At 43.9% G+C, this 21,811-nt stretch overlaps 1 protein-coding gene across 1 annotated transcript; it reads right to left on the reverse strand.

Annotated features, from left to right (window-relative positions):
• Window positions 1–5,523: 5,523 nt before the first annotated feature.
• LOC143928338 (uncharacterized) lies at window positions 5,524–8,298 on the reverse strand. The gene is made up of 4 exons (XM_077453194.1): window positions 7,767–8,298; window positions 7,497–7,659; window positions 7,257–7,398; window positions 5,524–6,964 (listed from the first exon to the last, which is right to left on the reverse strand). The coding sequence occupies exons 1-4, from the start codon at window positions 7,990–7,992 to the stop codon at window positions 6,380–6,382; spliced, it is 1,116 nt and encodes a 371-aa protein (XP_077309320.1). The 5' UTR covers window positions 7,993–8,298; the 3' UTR covers window positions 5,524–6,379.
• Window positions 8,299–21,811: the final 13,513 nt, after the last annotated feature.

Consider the following 21,811-nt stretch of genomic DNA (forward strand, 5'->3'; position numbering starts at 1 on the left):
GCATCTGTGGGGCATCTGCAAAGGGAACATGGAGGAGTGCAAGGTCTCTAACATCCACCAGCTCCGTGATGTCATCATGGAGGAGTGGAAGAGGACTCCAGTGGCAACCTGAGAAGCTCTGGTGAACTCCATGCCCAAGAGGGTTAAGACAGTGCTGGAAATTAATGGTGGCCACACAAAATATTGACACTTTGGACCCAATGTGAGGGGTATACTCACTTTTGTGAGATTTTATATATATATATATATATATATATATATATATATATATATATATATCAGTAAAATAAGTTCAGAAATTAAGTTATGTGTAATGAAATGGAATGACACAGGAAAAAGTATTAAACACGCTAACTGAAATGTATTTAATACTTCATACAAAGTCCTTTGTTGGTAATGACAGCTTCAAGATGCCTCCTGTATGGAGAGACTAGTCCCATGCATTGCCCAGGTGTGATTTTGGCCCGTTCTTCCACAGTCTTAAAATCTTGAAGGTTTCATGGGCCTCTTCTTTAAACTCTAATCTTTAATTCTTTCCAGAGATTGTCTATTGGATTCAAGTCAGGTGATTGGCTGGGCCATTCTAGCAGCTTTATTTTCTTTCTTTGAAACCAATTGAGAGTTTTCTTGGCTTTGTGTTTGGGATTATTGTCTTTCTGAAATGTCCACCATCGCTTCCTCTTCATCATCCTGGTAGATTGCATCAGATTTTTATCAAGAAAGTGTTGGTCTTGGTGTTCAATACCTATTTTACCCACTGTATGTATATATATATATATATATATATATATATATATATATATATACATATATATATACAGTATATCACAAATGTGAGTACAGCCCACACATTTTTGAAAATATTTTATTACATCCTTTCATGTGACAACACTGAAGAAATGACACTTTGACACAATGTAAAGAATTGAGTGTACAGCTTGTATAACAGTGTATAGCAGTGTATATTTGCTGTCCCCTCAAAATAACTCAGCACACAGCCATTAATGTCTAAACCGCTGGCAACAAAAGTGAGTACACCCCTAAGTGTAAATGTTCAAATTGGGCTCAATTAGCCATTTTTCCTTCCCGGTGTCATGTGACTCGTTAATGTTACAAGGTCTCAGGTGTAAATGGAAAGCAGGTGTGTTAAATTTGGTGTTACCGCTCTCACTTGCTCATACTGGTCAACATGGCACCTCATGGCGTTATACATAAAGATGGCCTAGGCTATAAGAACATTGCCAAGACCCTGGAACTGAGCTGTAGCATGGAGGTCAAGACCATACAATGGTTTAACAGGACAGTTTCCACTCATAACACGCCTCGTCATGGTCGGCCAAAGGAGTAGAGTGCACATGCTCAATGTCATTTCCAGAGGTTGTCTTTGGGAAACAGGAGTATGAGTGTTGCCAGCATTGCTGCAGAGGTTGAAGGGGTGGGGAGTCAGCCTGTCAGTGCTCAGACCATACGCAACACACTGCATCAAATTGCTCTGCATGGCTGTCATGCCAGAAGGAAGCCTCTTCTAAAGATGATGCACAGGAAAGCCTGCAGTTTGTTGGTGGTGTCAAGCGTGTGTGGCGGCAACCGGGTGAGAAGCACAAAGACAAGTGTGTCTTGCCTACAGTCAAGCATGGTGGTGGCAGTGTCATGGTCTGGGGCTGCATGAGTGCTGCCAGCACTGGGGAGCTACAGTTTATTGAGGGAACCATGAATGCCAACATGTACATAATGAAGCAGAGCATGATCCCCTCCCTTTGGAGACTGGGTTGCAGGTCATTATTCCAACATAACGATTCTAAACACACCTCCAAGACAACCACTGCCTTGTTAAAGAAGCTAAGGGTAAAGGTGATGAACTGGCAAAGTCTCCAGACCTAAACCCTATTGAGCTTCTGTGGGGCTTCCTAAAATGGAAGGTGGAGGATCGCAAGGTCTCTAACATCCACCAGCTCTGTGATGTCAACATGGAGGAGTGGAAGAGGACTCCAGTAGCAACCTGTGAAGCTCTGGTGAACACCGAGCCCAAGAGGGTTAAGGAAGTGCTGGAAAATAATGGTGGCCACACAAAATATTGACACTTTGGGCCCAATTTGGACATTTTCACTTCTTATAGCCTAGGCAATCTTTATGTAGAGCAACATTTCTTTTTCTCAGAACCTCAGAGAGTTCTTTACCATGAGGTGCCATGTTGAACTTCCAGTGACAAGTATGAGTGAGTGAGAGCGATAACACCAAATTTAATACACCTCTCCCCATTCACACCGGAGACCTTTTAACACTGAGTCACATGACACCGGGGAGGGAAAATGGCTAATTGCGCCCAATTTGGACATTTTCACTTAGGGGTGTACTCCCTTTTGTTGCCAGTGGTTTAGACTTTAATGGCTGTGTGTTGAGTTATTTTGAAAGGACAGAAAATGTACACTGTTAGGCCCCTTTCACACGGGCGGCTGTTCTGCCGCAGGAATCATGTTTATTTTTTTCTACAAAATTCAAGGCTCCAGGCACAGCGATCAGCTGCGTTTGCACAGTGCGTTTACCAGCGTTTACATGCGTTTACATGCGTTTTTATGCGGTTGCGTTTAACTGCAGTTTTTATTCCCATAGCAACCCTTTTATTTATTTATGTTTTTGTTCCCTGGAATGTACCCATGATGCATTGCAGTCCTCTATATTTAAACCTGTTTCTTTGTTCTCTGGCTGAGTGTGTGTTGGAGTTTTGCAGGAGTGGAGAGGAGTGCTGAGTTTTGTGCCAGTTTTTTTGAAAAATGAATGCAAATATGGGTAGTTTGCTTGCAATGCTCATTTTGCTGATGATGAGGATGAAGAGAAGAAGAGCGATCCAGAGTAGGCGACGTCCTCGTCGTTACTGGGTCCATCCCCTAACGTCTCAGCGCCTATCGATCGGCTACTTTGCCCTCATGTTCGGTGAGCTGAGGACTCATGGGGACAAGTTCCACAATTACACCAGGATGTCGGTGGCATGCTTCGATGAGCTGTTGGGACTTGTTAGAGGACGCCTGACCAGAACCACGACCAATATGCGAAGAAGCATTAGTCCAGAAGAACGGCTGTTACTTACGTTAAGGTAGGTTTTCCATATGTTGAACAAATGCTTAAATTCATGTACATGCAGGCTTAGGCAATATTGGCAATAGTGTGTGTGTATGTATGTATGTATATGTATATGTATATGTGTGTATATATATATATATATATATATATATATATATATATAGATGAATCTATAACCTAATCTATATCACAACAGCGATTTTTCGCACATTACTCCCATTACCATTATTTTTTATCCTTGAAAACTATCTATCGTGCCTTGCACAGTCAGTTTTATTTTTTGCAAATAGGAAACGTCATCAAATTTCAGTAGTTTCTCATTATGTAGGTGAGCTCTGAACACAAAGGCAGAGTTTTGCATTAACAAGCAAGGTACCACCAAATAATATTTTGTACTAGACCAACCCACCACCAGGCTTCCTGTTTGGATGCCAGCACCTACTACCAGAGCCGAGGGATTTATCTTTGGGCTGCAATGTGTTAAAAGTCATCAGCTTATCTAGATGCTGATGTTTATTTGTTACCATGTAGAACTCCATATGTATATTGATTTTTTTTTTAATTTTATTTATTTTACTATATTTTATATTTTCTGAATTGTTATCAATTTTGTATTGCAGATACCTTGCCACTGGTGCCAGTTTCACCTCCCTCCATCATCAATTTCTGATGGGAATTTCCACCGTATCCACCATTGTGCATGATACCTGTTACGTCATCTGGGAAGAACTGAGAACATCAGTCATGCCGGAGCCAACATCCAGTCTGTGGGAGGAAATAGCGGAGGAATTTTGGGAGAAGACCAACTTCCCAAACTGCATTGGGGCATTAGATGGGAAACACATCCGGCTCATCAAGCCTCCAAAATCCGGTTCCCGCTTTTTCAATTATAAGAAATACTTTTCTATTGTGCTTCTGGGACTCAGCGATGCAAATATGAAGTTCATCGCTGTGGATGTTGGAGCGTATGGGAGTTCTGGAGATTCGAGAATTTTCAGAAATTCCGTAATGGGGCGGCGTTTTCAACATGGCGAATTTCAGGTGCCACAGTCAAGGCCTCTCCCTGGTACTACTGGACCAGATCTTCCACTTGTAGTGCTGGGAGATGAGGCATTTGCCTTATCCACGCACCTGCTAAGGCCCTATACCAGGCATGGTCTCACTGCCAGGAGGCAAATTTTTAACTATAGACTCAGCAGAGCTCGAAGAATGGTGGAGTGCGCATTTGGCATTTGCGCTGCCAAATGGCGTGTTTTGATGACAGCCATGCATCTGGAAGTTGAGCATGCCGTCAATGTGGTTCTAGCGAGTTGTGTTCTCCACAATTTTTTGAGGGGTAAGGAGATCGTGGCCACCGAAACCCCTGTTTATGAGGAACCCATAGGTCCTGTTACTGGCACTCGTCCAAGTAATCAGGCCCTACAAGTCCGTGAACATTTCACTGATTATTTTTTGAGTGAAGATGGACAGCTGCCATGGCAATTGGACTATGTATAAATTTTTAACCATTGTTGCATGTTTTTTTCATCACATATTTCAGGTTTTTGTGTCAGTTTTCACGTTTGCCTTAAATAAAGTAGTCGACAATTTTCAACAATTTAAATTGTTTTTATTTCTATCGTTTGCAATGCACAGGGTGTATTTAAAAAATTGAAAAACATTACAAAAACATTGAATGCTTGCAAGTATAGAAAAATGTTTTTTAATTACTTTGGAATATATATATATAAAATCTCCTTTTAGTTTCAAGTATTGAATTTCAAGTGCAACAGATAACGAGTCCACAAAATATCCCCCACTACCCCCCGTAAAAAAAAAAAAAGGTTACAGTATTCCTGCACTGCACAGGGTGTATAAAAAAAATAGAAAAACCTTACAAAAACATTGAATGCTTGCAAGTATAGAAAAATGTTTTTTAATTCCTTTGGAATATATATATATATAAAATCTCCTTTTAGTTTCAAGTATTGAATTTCAAGTGCAACAGATAACGAGTCCACAAAATATCCCCCACTACCCCCCGTAAAAAAAAAAAAAGGTTACAGTATTCCTGCACTGCACAGGGTGTATAAAAAAAATAGAAAAACCTTACAAAAACATTGAATGCTTGCAAGTATAGAAAAATGTTTTTTAATTCCTTTGGAATATATATATATATATATATATATATATATATATATATATATATATATATAGAGATATATATATATAGAGAGATATATATATATATATAGAGAGAGATATATATATATAGAGATATATATATATATAAAATCTCCTTTTAGTTTAAAGTATTGAATTTCAAGTGCAACAGATAACGAGTCCACAAAATATCCCCCACTACCCCCCGTAAAAAAAAAAAAGGTTACAGTATTCCTGAAGTGCTGTCAGGCCCCTTTCACACAGGGCAGATCAGTAATGATCTGTCCCGTGAAGATTCGCTTGGTCGGCAGGGATTGTTCCATTGTCCCCACTGAGCCGGTGGCAGACAGGGCTGTCCCGGCACACTGTGCCCTGTGAGCTCTCTGTTCTCTTCTATGGGGATCGGAAGAGCACGTACCATCTGTCCGTGTTCATCCAATCCGCTCTGCAGATGGCTAGAAAAATTGGATTTCCCTCCGTCTACAGAATCGGACAATTGCGGTGGCACCCGATATCGTCCGCCTCCGCAACAGTCCGATTCTGCAGACGGAGTAAAAACCTATTCTATCCGTCTGCAGAGCCGATCGGATGGACACAGACAGACAGTCCGTGCTCGTCCGATCACCATAGAGGAGAGTGGAGAGCTGACAGGGCGGTCCCTGCACAGTGTGCGGAGACCGCCCTGTCCGCAGCCGGCTCAGCGGGGACAACGGAGCAATCCCGCTGAGCGAGCGGATCATCACGGGGCAGATCATTACTGATCCGCCCCGTGTGAAAGGGGCCAAAGATGGGCACTGAGTGCGGTAAACAGTTCTGAAATATTTGGCTAGATGGAGAAAGTGCAAAAGATGTCGCCATGTACACTCCACTGTGTAGATGGGGTAATCTCCCACTGGGCCAAGTCTCTCAACCTAAACAATGCTAGCACCCAATCAGAAAGTTCAGGTATTGTGAGAGCAAGTGGGGCCAAGTAGCAACATGTATAAGCTTGGGACAGTGGGAGATTCTTCTGTGCGTACAGTTCAGTGTACATGGAGGAATCTGGGGTTTGTTGTAAACATTAGTTCGTGTAGGTAAAACATTAAGTAGTGTAGGTAAAACATTAAGTAACATTACACAACAAGAAAAATACAACCGTCATATCACTGCCATAGGAATACTATAAGTTTTCATATATTGAATAATTAGGGTTACGCAGGGAAGAATGGCTTGGTTCACTGCCAACATCTATGGGTGATCCTGAATGGGAAGATGAGGGTGAAGACACTGGGTGTGGCTGCACATGCATCCTTTGGTAACCAGGATTAGACGGGTAAGATGTATACAGTGGTGGGGGTCCTACATAAGGGTTAATGGCAGATGTTGTGTCATGGCACTGCTGACTGGGCATTGGTCTACTGAAAGACCCACTAGGTGAATTAAAACCCATAGCCCATGGCTGAAATTTAGGATATGGGCGTTGCTCTTTGCAAGCGGACACAATATACGTTAAATAGGCATGTATATCACCCCTGACCTCAGTGCGCTTATCTGCAGGAATCTCCCTGATTACACAAAGCAACATTCTTAAAAACATAACATCGGGGTCTGAGATGTTGAGGAATTCATCATCTTTTGCCTGGTTTTGTGATTGGTTTCTCATTTCTTCAATGATACGGTTGAAATATTCCTCAAAAGGTGTCTCTTGTTGAGTACGTGTTCGACGGGTGGTAGTAGTAGACCGGACTCTCCTATCTGGATTTGCCTGCAATATTATAATATATAGATTATGCATCTGATACTGAGGTCACACTGAACAGCATATGATGGCTTGCACAAATATTGCAGCACCTGTTTAGAATAGATCACACACAGGTACTTGTTTTGTTGCAAAAACCTGATCTCACTGAAGACCTCCAAAGCCAGAAGAACAAGTCACACCTTGCCCAAAAAAACAAGTCGTTGTTGTTTCTACAACATTTGTGCCAACACCAGCTGCCTTTTCAAAATGTAACGTCTTTTGTGGACAGAAATTGTGACATTTTTAAAATACATACCGCAGGTTCTTGAGTGGATGGATGATATTCTTGGGATGACACTGTTTCTGTGGTTTCTTGACTGGTGTCAGCGTCTCCTGATGGTGATGGCGACGAACTTTCGCGCCTTGCGCTTGCTCTCACAGGGACACTTGACACAGTTCTAGGTAACAATAAAGATTACACGTTTAAAAAAAAAGTGAACATGAATATGCCTTTAATGGTCACAAATCGCTAAGTAAAATAAATGGATATACTTACGTGCGCATCTCAGTGGTGCGCCTCAAAAAAGACAAAGCCTCTGCATGGGGGTTAGGCCTGCGACGAGTTGAGGGTGCTCCGCTTCTCTCCGCAGCCTTCTCTTCGTTGACTTCTTTTTTGTAACGGTCGCGCAGGGACCTCCAACGTGTATAAACCTCCTTTCCTGCAATATATAAAAAAAACATACAATGGCCTGGTCATTAGGGGGTAAAATCTTTACTAGGATGCATGTGTACCCTGCTGCATAGACACAACAAACCTTGCACTCACCTCGGTTATCCTGTTCAGTTGCAGACATCTCGTCCCACTTCGGTGTGACATATTTGTAGACTTCTTCCCACTTTGCTCTCTTCAGCACTCGGTCTGCATATCCTGGGCATTCTGAGTCCCATAACTCTGGTCGGGCTTGCACCAGTGCGATGATGGCCTCGTGTGAGATGTCTCTTGCCGCCATGCTGTCTTCTCCCCTTTCATCCCTCTCAACTTCCTGTGTCATTTCCCAGGTACACCTGCTGTATAGGATGTGCTTCCGGGTTTTTTTTTTCTTCTTTCACGCTGCTGGCCGCAATTGACACAAAAGACTGCGATTACCTGCGGTTATGTGCTTATAGCTGCGCTACATCGCACCTGGACGCATACAATTCTATTTTTTCTATTCGCACCGAACCGCATGTAACGAAATCGCCGCTAAACGCTGTGTGTGAATGGGGCCATAGGAAAGCATTGTGTGCTTTTAGCTGCGGTAGAAATGAAGAAAATCCGCAGCTAAAAGCACCATTCTATCCGCCCGTGTGAAAGGGGCCTTATACAAGCTGTACACTCACTACTTTACATTGTAGCAGAGTGTAATTTCTCCAGTGTTGTCACATGAAAAGATTTCTCTATTAAAAGTTCCTAGAACCGCAGTTTGGTTTTGGGTTTAATTATACCAAATTATGGTTTCAGTACCAGTCTGGCTGGATTGCATTGTGTTCTGCTTGGCCACAGGTGGTGCTGTCATCACTGGCAAGTGTGAGAACGCAGTTCAGCGGGGGGCATTGAGTGCCACTTTTCTCTGAACCAACCCAGTGGAAGTGTCATACTGCTGTGCATTCTGAGAGAGGGTACTTAAGGTACTGACATCATGTGCTTCTGGGTTCCGGTCCAGAAGATCTTTCTGTCTGTTTGGTCCTGGTCCTCCTGACCAGCCCAAATGGCCCTCATTGCCTGGGGTGCAGATCCATCCAATTCCGAGTCTCGGGGCTGGCTAGCCCGAGGCAAAGTAACCGGAGGGAGGATTCAGAGGTGGTCCGGTGCCGTTTCATCTGTAGAGAGGCCCAGCAACTGAGGAAGCAACCAGGGGAGGACTCTTTGGGAGAAGGCCACGCTGAAGGCTGGCTTCTCAGAAAGAGCCTGGAGGCTTAGTTGTAAGACCCCAAGTGAATCTACACTCGTACGGTATCGCCGGACCGGCTGCAAGATACTGGTACCGTATGAGGGCTCTCTAAATTTGTCTACATCCTTCAGTTTACTACAAGTGTTCTACAACATATCTATGGCAGAGACTTTACTACAAGTGTTCTACATCAAGTCTGTGGCAGAGACTTTATTCAAATGTTCTATATGCAAGTCTGTGGCAGAGGCTTTGCTTTAATCTGAATACTCGGCTGCTAGGCCTAGTGAGAGGAGATCTATCTGGTAGCTGTGAGAATCCAGCTGTGAGTGGCTATTCTTTGGATTTCTATAGTGAGAGACTTCCTATTTTGAGTAGTTCCAAGAGTACCTGAATTTTCTACCTAAACCCTCTAACCCTCATTGAGAGACTGTTTTGTCTACTCTTTTTTACAAATAAAAATCCCAAAAGTGGATCCAGTGTCAGTTTCTACAATTCTTTGGGCCATCTACCTCGGGAAACCCCTAGACGAACACGAGGTCAAGAAGGAAACGGTAAGCCCAGCAAATCAGCCACTCCTTCGGGGGTCAGTGCTACATATATATATAAACACACATGCCCATTGTAGGTACTCTTGGCTGTGGACACAGGTCAGCGTGGGCACCCTGACTGGTCTACAACTACGCATGTCCATACACAACAAACTGCCATCGATGCACTTGTGTTCTGATACCTTGTTATTCGAACCTGTATTAACCTTTTCAGCAATTTAAGCTACAGTAGCTTTTATATTGGATTGGACCCCACGGGCCAGTCTTCACTTCCCACTTGCATCAAAGAGCCTTGGCAACCCATGATCCTGCTGTTTTCCTTCCTTGGGCCACTTTTGGTAGGTCCTAAACACTGCAGACCAGAAGCATCCCCGTCAAATATATCGCACCCTCTTTCAGTTGTCATTGTAACGAAATAGTATTCAGTGATCATTATGTTATGGCTGATCAGTGTATGTTCTTTATTAATGTGGAACTTCCCTCTGCTGCAGCAGAGGCCAGGGTGCCAGCCACCCACCCACGGTGTCCCACCCACAGCAGGGCCAGGGTGCCAGCGAGCCACCACAATGACCCACACACACCAGGGAGCCAGGCACAGCAGGGTGCCAGCCAGCCACCTACAGAGGATACGGGAGTCAGCCAGCCACAGAGGATGTGGGAACCAGCCACAGCTACAGTACCCATAGTTAAGGTAAGAGGAGCGCTACACAGTGCAAAATGTATTTCTACTTTGTTAAAGGTTTGGGCAGGGGTGAGAGCCGTGGCACAAGGAGAGGGTCCTGTGAGGACCAGAGTGAATGAAGGTGTTCATGGTACACTCTGTTAGAAAGAGGCCCCCCTCCAGGTCCCATTATAATCCTTTGTAGTCCCTAATGGGTCCTGGAGGTGAGTCTCTCTCTAACAGAAAATCTTAAATGGACACTATTAGAGAGTCCCCCCTCCAGGTCCCATTTGACTCTGTTGTAGACTCTAATGGGGTCTGGAGGGGATTCTTTCTAACAGACTGTCTAATGGACACTGTTAGAGAGAGACCCACCTCCAGGTCCCATTAAAAAAAAAGGCAGAAGTGGTACTTTGTGCAAAATGTAGGGGTGAGGTCAGGGGCGGGCCATGGGTGGGGTCAGGGGCGGAGCTTGACAGAGGGACATTGCTTTATTTAGTCTGAGTGTTGTCAGTCCACCCCTGTTATGATGTAACACATAGGGCGGAGCTTAGTGGTGTGCATGTCATCATTATTTTCAGTGATTCGCAGTGTTTTTATGAGTCATGCATAGTGTCAGGGGGTAGTAAAGAGTTGCTGATGCATATGCCAATGGTCCCCATAAAGCCATAGGACTCAAGGCCCCTAAAATAATATATATCGAAAGGGTCATACTGTAATTTGGATCATAATTAACAGAAATCAAAATGGTTGTTATGGGTTACTTAAAGCAATGATTCTCAAATCTGTTCTCAAGTACCCCCAACAGGCCATGTTTTAGGAGCCATGTCTCTTATATAAAATAGCTGTCCATAATACAAAGCCATTGACTCTAATTTAAAGCACCTGTGCAAGATAAAGGAAAACCTGCAAACATGGCCTGTTGGGGATACTTGAGGACAGGGTTGAAAACCACTGACTTAAAGTATATCTTAACCACTTCCCGACCAGCGCACGACGATGTACGTCGACAGAATGGCACGGGCAGGCATATTGGCGTACATGTACGTCCAATATTCGTTGCCGCCGTGCCATCGGGAGCGCGCCGCCATCGGGAGCGCGCCGCCAGCGGCGCGCTCGCGCGCTGGTCGGGACCCCCGTGAGTCCGGTCGCGGGACCCGCGGACTCGATCGCCGCGGGCATCCCCGCGATCGTCTCACGGAGCGGCCGAATGGAGGAAATGCTGTATAAACAACATTTTTCCATTCTGCCTAGCAACTAGTGACGCTGATCTCTGCTCCATGTGATTGGAGCAGAGATCAGTGTACACTAAATGAAAGCCCAACCCCCCCACAGTTAGTAACACACCCCTAGGAACACTTAACCCCTACACTGCCACCCACTGGTTAACCCTTTCACTGCCAGTGTCATTTACACAGGAATCACTGCATTTATATAGCAGTGATTACTGTATAAATGACAATGGTCCCAAAAATGTGTCAAAAATGTCCGATGGGTCCCCGACAATGTCGCAATCACAATAAAAATCGCAGATCACCGCCATTACTAGTAAAAAAAATAATAATAAAAAATTATTAATAAAAATGCTATAAAACTATCCCTATTTTGTAAACGCTATAACTTTTGCGCAAACCAATCAATAATCGCTTATTGCGATTTTTTTACCAAAAATATGTAGAAGAATACGTATCGGCCTAAATTGAGGGAAAAAAATGTTTTTTTATATATTTTTGGGGGATATTTATTATAACAAAAAGTAAAAAATAATGCGTTTTTTTCAAAATTGTCGCTCTATTTTTGTTTATAGCGCAAAAAATAAAAACCGCAGGGGTGATCAAATACCCCCAAAAGAAAGCTCTATTTGTGGGAAAAAAGGGACGTTAATTTTGTTTGGGAGCCACGTCGCACGACCGCGCAATTGTCAGTTAAAGCGACGCAGTGCCGAATCGCAAAAAGTGGTCTGGTCTTTGACCAGCAAATTGGTCCGGTCTGAAAGTGGTTAAGCCCCATACACACTATCAGTTTTTCTGCTGAGTTTTTCCTTCAGATTTACCAAAACCATATAATATGAGGTCAAACCTTAGGAGTTTCCAATTGTATGTAATCAGGCAGGCCCTTGTACTACATGGTTTTGGTAAATCTGATGGAAAAGGTTTAGGAAAGGTTTAGAACTCTTGGCAACTTAATTATTATTATTTTTTTCTCTTACTTTAAGACCTGTTGGCAGTGATTACTAGGACAAATAGAGGGGGTTGATCTCCTTAGCAGAGACTCAGACATCAACACCTGATAGGTGAATGGCACTAAACACCCAGAGTAGGTGCAATTTCTGCAGAATGATGTGGAGTAGAATTGTAGCAAGTTTGCACTAATCAGGCAATTTGCATACACAAAAGGGTCTTAAAGACCATACATAGGGGAACCAGGTAGTAAATTAGGAGTGTCCCCATCCCCAAAGTAAAGTTTAGAGTAGAGTACAAAATGTTTATTCTAATAAAATAGAGCTCCCCAAGGGTAGCCAAAACATTTTGGTTGGTTTGAAGGATGACCATTTCCTCAGCGCTTGCAGCCTTTATTTGTTAGTAATGAAAACAGCCTCTGGGTGATTGAGAGATCACCAAATAATGGAGGGATTTCCAGTAGGCACACTCCTCAGCAGCTAGATGTTGTAGCCTAATGTAATAATAAAAGTGGTGTTACCCTCCTAGCTATACAGCTAAACTCAGGACAGATAAAAAAGACACAAATGAATATAGCTCTGTAATCATTCATCTGCTAGGCAATGTATTTTTAGCTCCATCTGAGTTTATTAGGTGTTTATGGTTTAACAAATACCAAGTACAGTACATAGAGAAAAAAGGAGGTTAACAAATTAAGACCACAAAATTTTTAGTATGTGCGTAGGTAGGCAACTTTAGGAAAAATAATAATCCTGGTATAATGTCTTGACATTAAAAAGAGCCATACCTGCTCACTTGCTGATTTGGTTATGTTAGTGAATCTGCAGACTTGTGACTATGCAGACGTTTGTACTTGTATTGTATGCATATTGTAAAACTTACCAATAAAAAATATTGGAAAAGAAAGGAAACAACCATACCTCCTAGGATATTTGGCAAATCACGTGAATTAGCAAGGTTGTATAAAGTAGATCTTGGTGTGTGCACAAGAGAACAAGGGTGATATGTATTACTGGGAAACATGGTTTCCGAATGAAATGACCCTTATGCCGCGTACACACGAAGGAATAAAGCGGAGGCCGGCAAGAAGAACCGAAGAGGGGGACAAGACCCCTGAAGAGGGGGACAAGACCCCCGAAGTCGGAAGAAGACCCCCGGGCGGTGACGAAGAAGAAAGCCGGGCTCCTCCGCTAGTAAAAGAGCTAGCAGAAGATAGCGGAGGAGTCCGGCGAGAAGACCCCCCAAGACGGAAGAAGACCCCCGGAGCTGTGCAATAAATTATTTTAAACCCTTGTGTGGTGTTTTTTTTACATTTTTTTCACCAGGTGAATGGGTAGGGGTACATTGTACCCCATACTCATTCACATAGGGTGGGGGGCCGGTATCTGAGGGCCCCCTTATTAAAGGGGGCTCCCAGATTCCGATAAGCCCCCCGCCCGCAGACCCTGACAACCAATGGCCAGGGTTGTTGGGAAGAGGCCCTTGTCCTCATCAACATGGGGACAAGGTGCTTTTGGGTGGCCAGGGTGACCTACTTGTTGATGAATCATGGTCATTAAGGACGCGGCAGCCACCCACTCCTTAAACAGCTATTCTGCTTTAAATGAATGCCAAAGATACAAAACGAATTCCAAAAACAAATCGGTTCAATTAACAAATGCATCCGAAATGAAACATAAATTTGTTGCATGCACATGTCTAAAGAACAATTGCTGCGACTGATGTTATAGTGCGTGAAAAAATAAAACTCCACTACCTAGTCTATCCCTCCAATGATCCATGAAGAAAATAAAGTGAATTTTCTATTTTCTGACCCTATTAACCACTTCAGCCCCGGAAGGATTTATCCCTATTCCTGACCAAGTACTTTTTTTGCGATACGGCACTGTGTCGATTTAACTGACAATTGTGTTGTCGTGCGATGTTGTACCTAAACAAATGTCCTTTTTTTCCCACAAATAGAGCTTTCTTTTGGGGGTATTTGATCACCTCTGTGGTTTTTATTTTTTGCGCTATAAGCAAAAAAAAAGAGCAACAATTTAAAAAAAAAAAGCAATATTTTTTACTTATTGCTATAAAAAATATCCCCAAAAAATATACAAAAAAAAAAAAATTTCTTCCACAGTTTAGGCCAATATGTATTCTTCCACATATTTTTGGTAAAAATTGCAATAAGCGTGTATTGATTGGTTTGCGCAAAAATAGGGGATAGATTTATGCCATTTTTATGAATATTTTTTTTTTATTGGTAATGGCGGGCATTTTTTATCGTGACTGCGACATTGCGGCAGACAGATCGGACACTTTTGACAATATTTTGGGACCATTGGCATTTATACAGCAATCAGTGATATAAAAATGCATTGATTACTGTGTAAATGTCACTGGCAAGGAAGGGGTTAAATACTAGGGGGGCAATCAAGCGGTTAACTGTGTTCCCTCAGCATGTTATAACTGTAGGGGGGATGAGCTCATTAGAACATGACAGAGATTACTGCTCCCGATCATTGGGAGCAGTAGATCCCTGTAATTTTTCTAGGTAAAAAGGGAAATGCCTTGTTTACATCTCCCTGTTTTGCCTCTCCGTGCCACGAATGACATCAAGTCTGCGGGACCTCAGGCACGCTTCCGGATGACGCAGCAGCATATGGGTAGGTTGTTTTGCGTACCCGTGCCACTTTGCAGACGTATATCAGCATGAGCTGGTCAACAAGTGGTTAAACTGATCACTGAGGGCTGTGAAATTCCTTGCTCTGCTATGCTGGACTCTGGGGCCGGGGCATATATTCATAGATATATATATAGCTTGCCCAAAGCAATAATATTCAAACAAGAAATCAATCTGCCCATGTTGATAAGGAAACAGTCGATGGTTAACTTTTAGCGCCAGGACCTGTTAGCCATGAAACGTTTGTTCTGGTACTCCAATCTGAGGCTGACCATTGTGAGACTATGAGCTTTTAGCTGATTACATCCCCAAAGTTTCCTGTCATCCTGGGTATTCCTTGGTTTTCTACCCATAATCCCTCCATCAACTGGGGAGCACAGACCATAAATTTTACATCCCCCCATTGTGAGGAACATTGTAGATAATCTTGTCAAACAAGTTCTCCACCGATCAGGTAATCACAAGTTGATGCAGTAACTACCCAGTCATATGAAAACCTGCCTCCACAATGATTGTCCTATTGAACTTATCCCAGAGACAGAAATACCTTTTGGACACCTTTTCAGTCAGTCAGAACCTGGATTAATGGTTCTCAGGGAGTGGCTTGATGGGAATTTAGAGAGGGGCTTTATTAGACACTTAACATCTCCTTGGGGCACCCCTGTGTTCTTTGTTGAAAAAAAGGACAGTACCTTGTGCCCATTAATCGTTTACAGGAAATTGAATAACACTATTAAAAACCAATAACCACTTCACTTGCTCTATGAAATATTGGAAAGATCTCGTTCTGCCAAAGTTTTTACAAAACTAGACTTGCAGGGGGCATATAAAACTTTGTCCGTATTTGTCAAGGAGATGAATGGAAAACTGCCTTTAGAACCAAATATGGGCATTTCGAGTCCCTAGTTATGCCTATTTGCCTTTGCAACGCTGCTGCAACTTTTTAACACCTCTTTAATTGGGTTTTTCAATATCTGTTGGGACAGTTTCTGATTACTTATTTGGATGATATTCTCATCATTTTTGTTAACCTGGAGGAGTATCGTAAGCATATTTGCACTGTTTTTGAAAGATTAAAGAAGAATCGACTACATCATACTGGAGAAATGTGAGTCAAGATCCAGTTCCTGGGATATATTATTTCTCCAGAAGGTGTGAGCATGGATCCCGAGAAGATTAAAGCAGTGGTGGATTTGCCAACTTCTACAGAAAATTAATAAGAAACGTATCTAGAGTAATAGCACCAATTACGCAACTGACAAAGAAAGGAATGCCCTTTGTGTGGTCTCCTGAAGCACAGACTGCCTTTAGTAAGCTAAAGACTCTTTTTACTTCAGCACTAGTATTGGTGTATTCAAATCCTGAACTTTTTTTATTGTGGAGGTGCATGCTTCAAACTCACTGGGGTAAACTATCATTTCTCAGTGAAACTAAGAAAAGATGTAGCTTCATCTTTGTGCTTATTTCTATCATTTACGGTCTTCAGCTGAAAGGAATTATGGCATTGGCAATAAGGAGTTGTTGTCATTTAAGGAAGCCTTTTCCGAATGGAGGAAACTGCTGGAAGGGGCTATTTATCCTGTAACTGTTTTTACTGATCATAACAATTTAGAATTAATCCATTCTGCCAAGAGATTGTCTTCTAGACAAGAATTTTTCACTCTATTTTTTACCAGGTTCAATTTTGTTATCTTGTATCGACCTGGGTCAAGAAATGGTAAGGCCTTATCGAGGATGTTGTCTGAGTCTCTCTAGGAAACTCCAGGAAGACATTGCTGAATCTCCGCAGAGATGGGTATGAGAGCCCAATCATCCTCCTAAAGACATTAAACTTGTTTCCAAAAATGGCTGTTGGACTCAAGCACACCGCCCCTATGTACCTGAATCTACTCAGGTTGAAGCCCTCAGGTTGGTTCCTGACACCACACTTGCTGGGCTTTTTAGTTGCCCCTCTAGGGGAAAAGGAAGAATTTTAGGTATTGCTATGGAGACCCTTCTTGCCTTTTGAGTCAGGGGTGGGGGGCTTGCTGTTCTAACACCTAGAGGAGTAACGATTGTGACAGGGGGGATTGCAAATGGCACAAAGGTTCTTAAAAGAGAATACCCACTTTGGCTTTGTGCATAAAGTATAAGATTTGGGCAAAGGTTCACCATTTTGCTGTCATGGTGATGGCAGGAAGAGGATGAAAAGGGTTAGTGGATCAGGGGGCCGTAAAAATGCAAGAAGGAAATTAAGGGGGGGGTAAGGAGCGAGAGTTGAAGATGAGGGTGGGTCTGTCAGGGCTCGCTTAGCCCTTCCTTCTTTGGGCTGGCTGCTCAGCTGTCGGTTAATTGCCAGCTCTCATCTCTCTCCACAGTTACCAGCTGTTCCTGATCCTGCTCATCTGATCTACCTACTTAAAGCTGTCCAGCTCACTTCATCTCTGCCTTCGTCTTGGTCACATCACAAGAAACCATCTCCTGCAGTTCTGTTTAAAGACTGGCTTGCTGACATCCCTTCTGGCTCTTATCCTGCTTGCTGTTGCTCCACTTGGATCCCTGACTAATGGCCTGACTGATTACCAGATCTGGTTATTGAACTCTGGACTGGCTGACTATTCGATCCGGTTACTGGACTCTGGCTATGCTTTGACTACACTTATTCTATGTATGCTCACCCTTGCAAATAGACACAGCCCACAGTAACAAACAGATAAGCTACCTGGGCTGTGAATCTGTGCACGGGAGCTTGACAGGAATTTGCCAAAGTATTGTCCAGGTAAAGCCGTAGTCAGGGATTCCAGAAGACAGAATAAACGATATACAAGCCAGGGTTGGTAGCCGGGGTCAGTCTTGGAACATTGTAACCAGGAACACAGGAACACAGGAACACAGGAACACAGGAACACAGGAACACAGGAATCTTTGGCAACAAGAGACAATGAACTGACTAAGTCCTTAGAGTGAAGCAATGCTTTATACCCAGATAATTAGGTAACCTGCCACAGCTGATCCAAGAGTGACAGGTACAAACAGAACTGCCCACAGTACTTATGCAAAACTAGACATGGCTGGAAAGCAGGCAGAATAGAACTGAGGTGTGGCTCAGAGGTAAGGTAACGGGAACAACTACTGGCAGTCATGAGTTCAATACCACCCAGAGCCACTTGGGGCGTGACCACACCTGGCTGTCCAAAATACACGGTAAGGACCGTGACACCATCCCTGCTGCTGCACCAGTCTCTGTGCAGGCACCTGCCTCGAGTATTACCTCTATAAGAGGTATGTCTGCTTCTGTTCCAATTCCCCAGTGATTTGGGGGCAATCCATTTCAATGCAGAGGGTTTCTCAATCAGGTTGAGATGCTGCCCCAGGTGTTTCCCACGGACAGAATCAAAATAGGTTTTGTGATATCTTTGCTTTCTGAGAGAGCCTTGGCCTGGGCTAACTCTCTATGGAAGACGCAAAAGCCTGTTATCTTCAGTTACCCTGAGTTTGTGGCCTCCTTTAAAATGGTATTTGATGTTCCCGCATGCTCCGCTTCTGCTGCCATGTGCCTCATATCCATCAAACAGAGTATGAGAACTGTTGCCAATTACGGCATTGAATTCCGTACTCTGGCAGCAGAGGTTGCTTGGAACAATGAGGCCCTCCTGGCTGCTTTTTATCATGGTCTCTCGGATTTCATCAAGGGTGAGATAGCAGCCCCGAGATATACCTACTGAGCTGGAGAGCTTGATCTCGTTTGCCATCCTCATTGACTCCAGACTCAGGAAAGACTTTCTTTTAAGGAGCGCTTATGGAAGCCTCCTGTACGTTTGCCTCCGAGCTTTGCAATCCCACCCGTGCCTCCCTCACCTCCCATGACTCCTGGTACCGAGTCAGTCAGTGAAGATGAACCCGTGTACCTGGGCTTCACGTGTCTGTCTGCAGATGAGAGAGCCTTTAGGAGGAGGGAGAGATTGTGCCTTTATTGTGGCCAGGCAGGTCATTTTTTGAATTCCAGTCCTACCAGTCCAGGGAACTCCCGAACCTTGAGGTCCTGTCATGGACAGACTTTAGGTGGCGTTGTTTCATCCCCAGTTATCCAGAAGGATAAGCCCCTGGTTTCGGTCACCCTTTCTTGAGCTGAGTCATCCATCAAGATACAAGCTCTAATCGACTTGGGGGCTGCAGGCCTGTTCATTGATCCTGCATTTGTTTCGCAGCACTCAATTCCACTGCAGCTGCGTGACACTCCACTTGCCATTGAGGCTCTTGACGGGAGACCTTTACAGCCTGCCCATGTGACTCATGAGATGGTTCTGTTGTCCATGGCCATAGGGACTCTTCACCATGAGATAATCCATTCCAAGTTATTTCCTCACCCAGGTTTCAGCTGGTTATTAGTTATCCTTGGTTACAGAAGCACAACCCCTATTTTTATTGGCTCCATGCTGAGGTTCTCTCCTGGTCACCACAATGCAGTGAGACATGCTTCCTGAAGGTATCCAAGGTCCTGTGCACCTCTTCACTCTCCTCCCTGCCAGAAGAGTACCGTTATTATAGTGATGTCTTTGACAAAGGTCAAGCCGGTAGTTTGCCTCCACACCGGTCTTATGATTATGCAATTGACCATTAACCTGGTGCCATATCTCCCTGTGGCCGGGTTTACCTTGCAGGATAAGGCCATGGAGGAGTATGTTGCAGACACACTTTTTCGAGATTTCATCCTCAAATCCTCGTTTCCTGCTGGTGCTGGTTTCTTCTTTGTGAAGAAGAAGAGCAGTGAACTGAGACCTTGTATAGATTATAGGGGTCTCATTCATGTCACGATTAAGAATGCCTACCCGATTCCATTGATTATAGAGTTATTTGACCGTCTCAAGGGAGCAGCGGTTTTCACAAATCTTGACTTGAGAGGGGCATACAATCTCGTGCGCATTAAGGAGGGCGACAGGTGGAAAACTGCGTTTAATACAAGAACAGGCCATTATGAGTACTTGGTAATGCCTTTTGGCCTTTGTAACGCCCCGGCAGTTTTCCAGGAATTTACTAACGATGTCCTCCGATGTCTTTCAAGTCCCTGGAGAGCCATCACACAGATTTCTGTTGTGTGCTTCAGAAACTAAGAGAGAACAATCTCTACTGTAAACTGGAGAAGTGCGAGTTTCATCGTGAACAGGTTACGGTACATTCCTGGGCTATGTCATTTCCACTGCTGGTTTTTCGATGGACCCAGAGAAACTTTCGGCAGTCCTACAGTGGCCTCGACCCGTGGGTTTACGTCCTCTGCAGCGTTGCCAACTACTATCGGAAGTTTATTCGTAACTTATCGTCTCTGGTCAAGCCCCTGACTGATATGACCAGAAAGGACGGTAATCCACAGAGTTGATTAGTCCATTAAGGCCTTTGAGACTCTCAAGGCTGCCTTTGTTTCTGCTCCTGTGTTGGCACATCCTGATCCTACATTGCCTTTTATCCTAGAAGTTGATGCTTATGAGACTGGAGTTGGCGCCTTTCTGTCTCAACGTCCTAACTCTGAGAGCGCTATGCATCCGTGTGGCTACTTTTCCAAGAAATTGTCACCTGCTGAGTGCAATTATGAGATTGGTGACAAAGAGATGTTGGCGATCATTTTAACCCTGAAAGAATGGAGACATCTCCTTGAAGGTACCACTGTGCCCGTTCTTATTCTTACTGACCATAAGAATCTTACATTCTTGTCTGAGGCTAAGTACCTCTCTCCCAGAAGGGCACGATGGGCTCTTTTCTCGTTGAGTTTTAATTACATTGTCTCATTCTTACTCGGTACTAAGAATGTAAGGGCTGATGCCTTGTCACGACAATTTTTCTCCACTTCCAAGTCGGAGTCGGTTCCAGTTCCTGTGATTCCTCCTGATTGTATCTTGGATACAGTTCTCACCAGTCTTACTTCTCCTTTGGGTGACAAAATTCTTGCTGCTCAGGTCCATGCTCCTCCTGAGAAACCTTGTCAGCGCTGCTTTGTCCCAGAGAGTCTCCATACTGCCGTGCTCCAGACTTACCATTCTCCTAAGGCAGCTGGTCATCCTGGGAAGAATCAACTCATTAAGTTCATTTCCCAACAATTCTGGTGGCCTAGTCTACGGGGCTAATGTTACTGCCTTTGTAGCTGCCTGTTCTGTGTGTGCTCAGAGTAAGACTCCACGACACCTTCCAGTATGCCTCCTATAACCCATACCCAATGGAGAGAGGCCCTGGACCCACCTGTCAATGGATTTCATTGTGGAAGTTGCCCAACTCCCAAGGCAACACTGTTATCCTTATGGTGGTTGACCGGTTCTCAAAGATGTGTCATTGTATTCCACTTAAGAAGTTGCCTACTTCTAAGGAACTGGCTTCCATTTTTGCTCAGGAGATCTTTCTCTTACATGGGCTACCCAAGGTGATTGTCTCGGACAAGAGAAGTCAGTTTGTCTCCTGGTTCTGGCGAGCCTTTTGTGCACAGTTGGGAATCCAGCTTGCTTTCTCTTCTGCGTATCACCTGCAGTCTAATGGGGCCGTAGAGCGAGCCAATCAGTCCTTGGAGCAATTCCTACGTTGCTATATTTCTGACCACCATAACAACTGGTCAGACCTATTATCATGGGCAGAGTTTGCTCACAACAGTGCCTTGAATTCTGCCGCCCGATGGTCTCCATATATGGCGAATTATGGTTTCCAACCTTCCATGTTGCTTGACTCGTTTGTTCCGCAGAGTATTCCTGCGTTAGAGGAGCATCTCCTTGGTCTTCGTTCCACTTGGGTACAAATCCAGGAGGCTTTGCGTCATGCTAATGATAGGTACAGTCTCCATGCTGACCGAAGACGCCTGCCTGCGCCTTCCTACCAGGTTGGGGACAGAGTCTGGCTGTCATCTCGCAACCTCCGACTTCGTCTTCCC

This window comes from Lithobates pipiens, unplaced genomic scaffold (genome assembly GCF_037356315.1).
Source record: "Lithobates pipiens isolate NorthernLeopardFrog02 unplaced genomic scaffold, aLitPip1_a1.2 Scaffold_23, whole genome shotgun sequence".
Classification (NCBI taxonomy): Eukaryota; Metazoa; Chordata; class Amphibia; order Anura; family Ranidae; genus Lithobates; species Lithobates pipiens.

Bases quoted from the DNA above. Each gene is read 5' to 3' on its own strand.
- LOC143928338 (XM_077453194.1), bottom strand. From the start codon at position 7,992: ATGACACAGGAAGTTGAGAGGGATGAAAGGGGAGAAGACAGCATGGCG. The intron at 7,399-7,496 runs GTAAGTATATCC...ATTGTTACCTAG, and splicing joins CGCACCACTGAGATGCGCAC to AACTGTGTCAAGTGTCCCTG. The intron at 6,965-7,256 runs GTATGTATTTTA...ATAATATTGCAG, and splicing joins CATCCACTCAAGAACCTGCG to GCAAATCCAGATAGGAGAGT.